Source organism: Lotus japonicus, chromosome 4 (assembly GCF_012489685.1).
Source record: "Lotus japonicus ecotype B-129 chromosome 4, LjGifu_v1.2".
Lineage (NCBI taxonomy): Eukaryota > Viridiplantae > Streptophyta > Magnoliopsida > Fabales > Fabaceae > Lotus > Lotus japonicus.
Window position 1 is genome coordinate 7,270,837 of NC_080044.1, and position 6,628 is coordinate 7,277,464.

At 36.2% G+C, this 6,628-nt stretch overlaps 1 protein-coding gene across 1 annotated transcript; it reads right to left on the reverse strand.

The window, feature by feature from the left end:
* Positions 1 to 467: 467 nt before the first annotated feature.
* On the reverse strand, positions 468 to 4,526 carry LOC130716293 (protein DEHYDRATION-INDUCED 19-like). Its single transcript, XM_057566500.1, has 5 exons — positions 4,179 to 4,526; positions 3,878 to 4,017; positions 2,323 to 2,400; positions 1,922 to 2,211; positions 468 to 991 (listed from the first exon to the last, which is right to left on the reverse strand). The coding sequence occupies exons 1-5, from the start codon at positions 4,261 to 4,263 to the stop codon at positions 883 to 885; spliced, it is 702 nt and encodes a 233-aa protein (XP_057422483.1). The 5' UTR covers positions 4,264 to 4,526; the 3' UTR covers positions 468 to 882.
* Positions 4,527 to 6,628: the final 2,102 nt, after the last annotated feature.

Sequence of the window (6,628 nt, forward strand, 5' to 3'; positions counted from 1 at the left end):
GTACAATCAAAGATAGTGCGAATTGAGCTAGCAAATCGGGAACTAAATTTGCAAACTCACCAATGCTGACAATTCGGCAGCTTTGTCTGCCACCAAAATATGATTCAACCGTTGAATCAACGTTATCCATGCCTAGAAAAAACTTTGTCGTTGTCACTTGCCAATTATGTTTTGGTCAATTGTCATGACAACGACAACTAAGTGGTTCATTACAACTACTTTTCCAAACCAATTGACCACAATTTCTATATATGAATTTTAAATATATGTGGATGGAGGAAATATTGGAAAACATAACTCTTCCATGCTCACTAAATTGACTAAGTAATATGGGACCTAATCGGCACATAATCCAACCCTAAGTTCAAAAGGTATATATATACCTTGTAACTTTTCCTACAAAAATAATTCTAGAACTTCTCACGCCGTGTCAGAAACCATAAAAATGGAAAGGAAAAAAAAGCATAAAAACGGAAAAATAATACATTCCGATGCACTTTTTTTTAAGTAGAGTTGTCAATATAATTTCGTCGAATGAATTAATTTCTTCAGCAAATTCAACAAGGAAATGAAAATGAAGCATAAGGGTTCCTGTTTCTCGAAATTCTAGGTTATCATATAGCCAATATAACAAAACAAGTCTTTCCATAAGCTAGAAGGCTTTTCTTTTTTGGGAAAGTAAAAATACATCTCTAGTGCAGATTGTGCATACATGGATGGGATAAATGGCAACTCTCATCAGATTCAGCAACAAAATCCCATTCATGCAAGCTTCCATTGTCAAATAGCCCCACTTAACCCACTTGAGATATCCTTCAGCACAGATTCTTAACGATGGATCGCATGCTTGTTTATTATTTTCTAAACAACTTACAGCTACCATTAGTCGTTGAACAAAGTTGAAAGAAACAAATCCTGCACAAAACCAGATCTCCCAGCAGCTTGTCTTATCCTTTTCTCTCGCTCTTCAATACTCAAGGAGGGATCAAAACTGCAAAGAGGGGACAGATCAAAGCTGTGATTCAAGGGCACTATTCAGTGAATGTTTGGATATGCTTCTACAACGGATTCTAAAGCCAAAATCAATTATGGGGAGAAACTTATGAGTAGCTTTTGAGTGGCAGAACTGATTTTCTGGAAAGAGAAGCCGATCCAAACATGTTCTTGATGTGGATGAGTATGAAAATTTGGTTTGAATGAGGGGTAAGTTTATCAACTCCCAGTGAACTAATCAGTTCCTAGATAAATAGATATATGCACCAAAAGAACATATTCACCCAAAAAAAGATAAATAGAGATACGAACAACTAGTAAATAGTATGAAAGCCAAAGGTCACAAATTCAGCTTCTGCCCACCCTGTGGCATTACATTCAGTTCATTTGAGGGTGTAACAAATTCTTCCAGAGGAACATGCAAAACCAGTTTCATACATGGCCGATATTCGAGACATGTTGAAGTATTTTAGTACATGTATATCACAAATATACGAAGATATTGACTCACTACAAGGGTTTAATATATTAATGCATTTTCTAGAGTTTCATAACAATTTGAGGGATTAGAATTGTTTAGGAAAGATTCTAATATAAGGAGGATAATGATTTACTACAATACTGACGCATTTTCTACAGTTTTATGTAAATTTGAGGGATTGAAATTTTTTAACTCAATATTAAATTTTTTGGTCAATATATTTTTATTAAATAATGTTTAAGGAGCCAAACTCCACATAGCCGGTCCTAAAGCCCGCTTGAAGGACAAAAGGTTATGTTAGGCCTGCGGCAGCCAACTTAAAACTGCTGTTTCTTAAATATGGATCATGTGACCAATTTGGCCGACCAGCGACCTCACTTAGTGGGATAAGGCTTTTTTTATTTCTGTTAGCAATGTTTAAGGAGCCAAAACTAATAAAAAAATCACCTTGATTTCCAAATATGTGCAGGTGCTGTACTCTTTGCAGCAGAATCTTCAGCACTCGATACCACAGATTTAGAAATCTCTTCTGCTTCACAAGCAGGGAAATTCAACATAAAAGAGGATAGGAATGGATCAGTAGCTGCATTGGACACTGTGTCTCTGTATGACCGATGTCCTGCACCACTACCACCAAGAAGCACCTGCAAATGAGCCTCGCGAAGATCTCGACCTAAAAGAGACAATGTCTGACTGTTTGGAATAGCAACTCTTCTTAACCTGCGCCTTCTCTGTATGTAATCCTCAGTTAAGGGAAGCAATCAAAGTTTTTTCATTTTCTACATGAGAAACAACTCATTATCTAAGCAAAACATTATTTTCAATCAAAACAACATGATAAAGGATATCTTAAACAAGTGCCCATGTTGCAGCGTTATGTGACTCAACATGTCCCGTGCAACTTTAACTGAGCATATAGGACAAATCTGCATGATAGAAAAACAAAGCATGAGACTATCACATTCAGATTAGAGTCACTTCAATCCTTGAGGCAGGGATGTGAAGTAATAAGACAGACACTAAACACTAATCTTCAGCCTCTTAGGTATTTCCTTAATTTAGTTTATTCATATAAATTCATCAAACTAAACAAAACCAACTGTATTTCAATTGAGAAGCCAATCAATCTCAATGATCAGAATATTGTTAATGATAGCTAACAGATTCCTTTTTTTTTATGAAATGATATAGAACCGTCTACCATCTCGATGAGGTGTTCTTTTGGCACAAAGATATACAATACATCAGGGCATTTTCAAATAATTCGAACAAGAGAAACAATTCTCATTAGAGCTATACGCTCTAAGTGTATCTATGCAGAAAGAAAAGGTTTAGCATAGGGCCTTCTCGGTTATACACCGTTGAACCTTTTTTTTCTATCTATGAATTGTCTATGGTTGTCCACTCACTATATTATAATTACAATAGATTACAAACTCCCAACAAAACCACATAATTCCGCTTGACACGCAAACTCTATTCCCCCACAAAGTTCAACTTAATTAGTCATGCACATTCTTGAGTGAACTCACATTGTCGTTTCTTGATATGTTGTAACCGAATCCTAAAGTATCTTTCATAAGGAGTAAGGAGGAGTGGTAGAAAACAGAAGGTCACAAGTTCGCATGCTAGTGTGAACCAGAAAATCACAATTCTAAAGCCTTATCTTCAGGTCAATCAAAAGGAAGAACATGACAAGAACCTATGGGAGGTAGGTAACATGCCCAAGATCCTAAATATTAATCAGTGATGCAGAAAAATGTCGCTATATGCACTTATGCAGCAGGGCAGGTCTTGGAATTTATCTAAGACTGAAAACAACAAGAACAGCAACCACAACAACAACAAAAGTCTTATTCCACTAAGTGAGGTCGGCTATATGAATTTGAATTAAACTACGCCATTGAACTCGATCAAAAACCAGACTTTGAGCGATATTAATGATAATTGGATCATTTTTAACAATTCATTTCAATGTTCTTTTCAGCCTCCTTCTACCCCTCTTCATAGGACTAAAGACCATGTTATCAACTCTTTTCACCAGTACCTCCATAATCATACCACCTAAACTGATTTTCGGTAAGCTTTTCTAATTTCTAGGATAGGCACCTCCCCAATATCTCATTTTATATGATCATTGTGTATCTTAAAGAGAAAATTCAATCCTTCATGGATTTCCTCTGTACAACTAGCTAAAGTATCCATAAGCTTTCATTTCAATCATTTGAAGAAACTAATACTAATCTTCTAACAACTTTGCTATCAAGGCTACAAATTTCTTTAGCAGGACCTATCAGAAGATTAAAAAAACAATTGTACCAAACAAACGTATCAAAGAAGAACAGAACATAGATCTAAATAACAACACAAGAAACAATATCAGATGCAAAAAGAGCCTCCTACCGTGACTCTTGATTCACAGGAATGTTCATCTTCAAGATGAGAACACAAGGAAGCGATGTCAAAGTCTTCATAACAATACGGGCAAGGGAAATCTGGTCGCACCTCTTCTTCCACATCAAAATCATCGACTCCCAACCGATCTGAAACACCCCAGAAACAAAAAAAATCAGATTTTGACACACCCCAGAAATAAAAAATCAGATTTTAACACACCCCAGAAAAAAAAAATCAGATTTTGAACAAGACCCAGAATTGTTTTTTCTCAGAAAATTAAAAACTGGGAACCTCCAAGAACACCAACCTAAATGGGAGCTTGGATGGTGATGCTGGAGAGTATATTGGCGTTTGGCGGCGGCAAGACGCGAGGTCCAGAAGTCAGAATCCATTGAAGGGATCAAATAAATAACTCGATTGAATCAAATCAAATGAAGTCACCACCACCTTCAACCAAATTTTTCTTGTGATGAATGAAAATGTTTTGAGATTCAAGGTGATCTCAAGTTCTGAGCCTTTGTTTTCCCCAAAAGGATTTTGACTTTTTCTGAGCTTCAGAAATGCCGACTCAAATGGAGAGAGAGAGAGAGAGAGAGAGAGAGAGAGAGAGAGAGTTGTGTTTTGTGGTTAGCATCGAAGTTGGGCTTAAAACAAATGTGAGGAAATGTCGGTCTTGGGTTAGGATAATAATACCACACACACGTTTGGGTTGTTTGGTTGATGTTCCTTTTTCCTTTCACTATTCATTTCATTTCATTATTATGTGGTACACAACAATTTTGCCGCCTCATATGTCTTTCTTAATCTATTTATTTATAATATGTTATTTAATTAGTGGATACCAACAAGGTGGTGTTACTGAACTAGTAAGCAACCTCAATGCATGTAAGCAAGAGAATACAAGTTTGAATTCTAACATTTGTTAGAAATTGGATAGAAATTATAACTGTGTCTCAAACGGATCATGTATATAATGAGGAAAATCATAGGGACATAATAAAAGGGGTTGGATTGTGTCTATGAAATTCGATTGCAACTGAGTAGATCAATCATGGTTTCTAGTAATAGCTTTAGATGAGTGTGTTGTCTAGGGAAGTGGTTTGCAGATGGTAGAAGTAGTTTAGAGAGCAGCGGACAGTGCACACGCGTCTTTTATCCTGGTTCCACCAAAATCAGATGGCTACGTCAAGTCCTTGGTAACTACCAAGCTTTCCTTTCTCAAGTATAAAGGATTTCATCTTACAAGTATTCTTTTATCATGTCTCTTCAAGCACAAGATACAAGTATTGTTTTCCCTGTCTCTTCAAGCACTACACAAGTATTATTTTTCCATGCCTCTTCAGACACTTCACAAGTATTATTATTCCATGCCTCTTCCGACATTAACAAGTATTCTCAAGACTTCTCCTGTCATGTATTATTGTACAAGTCTCATCAGGATTTTCCATATTTACATTTGGTTTACAAGAGGTACGATTCATACATACCTAAAAGATACTTACATATTCAACAAAAGCATTCATCTCTATCCTAATTGGTTCATGGTGTTCTTGATCCTGGTATGGATAACTTGATCAACTTGCATGATAGACATTGTAGACACATGATCACAATCGCTCTTTATTTTCTCTCAAAGTCATAGAACTTGTATCTTTTCTTTTGAGTCTTTTTCTTTTCTTTTCACTCTTACTTTTTCTACCACATGCATAGATATTGTATCCATTTCAATTCGTTCTTGCTTGAGTAGAACTTCACCTTCAAAGAGCCACAACTTGCTACATGCTTAATGTATTGGTGAACTATATCACTATATCTGCATGTGAGAACTCACGTAGGTAATGCACTTCATGATCATTTGAGTATGCTCCCCCTCAACTTATGCCCGATGTATCTTCTCTTCTTTATTTTGCTTCAGACATATGTTCATAATCTCAAGTTCTTTGTTCTTAACATCTTTCTCTTGCATCTCGCTTGATTTTCTCTCCTTTCATGCTTCACACTCACACTGTCACACGCACACTCGCACACCCACTCCTGTGATATTTTCTTACTGAGTCCTTTGTTGTAGATGTTAGAGAGTACAAAAGAGATGTTCTAACCACAAGTATTATGAGAGTTGTTGTTCTGATCTGTGTCAGGTGGATGAAGACTTAGTAATGCAGAGATAAACTTTAAGCATGTCTTCATCATCTGTGTGTTGTACTTTTGTTGCTTCTTTACCGTCAAGAGTGTTCAAACTTGTGTTGACCCTTGAGAACGTCTTGATTGTTGATACTAAGTGTAAGATACTACTTTTCTCCTTTTGGCATATAGGCATGCTTTATAGCTTTATGATGACTTTATAGCTTTGTACTTTTAATTCAGACAAATGTACTCTTGTCAAGTTTGGCAAGTCACATGTGATTAAGATTAGCTCATTATTTTACTTGTTTCTTTGGACGATTCGTCTTTCTTTTCCTTAACTTATTCTTCATAGTGGTAGTTCACCTTGTGACAAAGTCCTTTTGCATAGGTGTTCAAATCAGACGGTGGGATTCTTGAATCATTGTAGTTGGAAGACAATGAAGCTCTAGACAATCCAATTGTGCAATGCCTTCTTGAACTACTAAGATCAAACTATGTTTGTTTGGGTGGTGGTGAAGCTTGATATAGATAGACACATAGTTTTGTCTACTTTAGTTGACTTTTCTTCGGAGTTTGACACTTCTTGCTTTGTGTTGGTCCTTCCCATTCTTCATGTTGATCTTCAATAGTAGT

What these genes read in the sequence shown, in the direction of transcription:
- LOC130716293 (XM_057566500.1), bottom strand. Translation starts at nt 4,263, where the DNA reads ATGGATTCTGACTTCTGGACCTCGCGTCTTGCCGCCGCCAAACGCCAA. An exon ending in CCTGTGAATCAAGAGTCACG is followed by an intron (nt 2,401 to 3,877) that starts GTAGGAGGCTCT and finishes TCTATCATGCAG; the next exon opens with ATTTGTCCTATATGCTCAGT. An exon ending in AACATGGGCACTTGTTTAAG is followed by an intron (nt 2,212 to 2,322) that starts ATATCCTTTATC and finishes ACTGAGGATTAC; the next exon opens with ATACAGAGAAGGCGCAGGTT.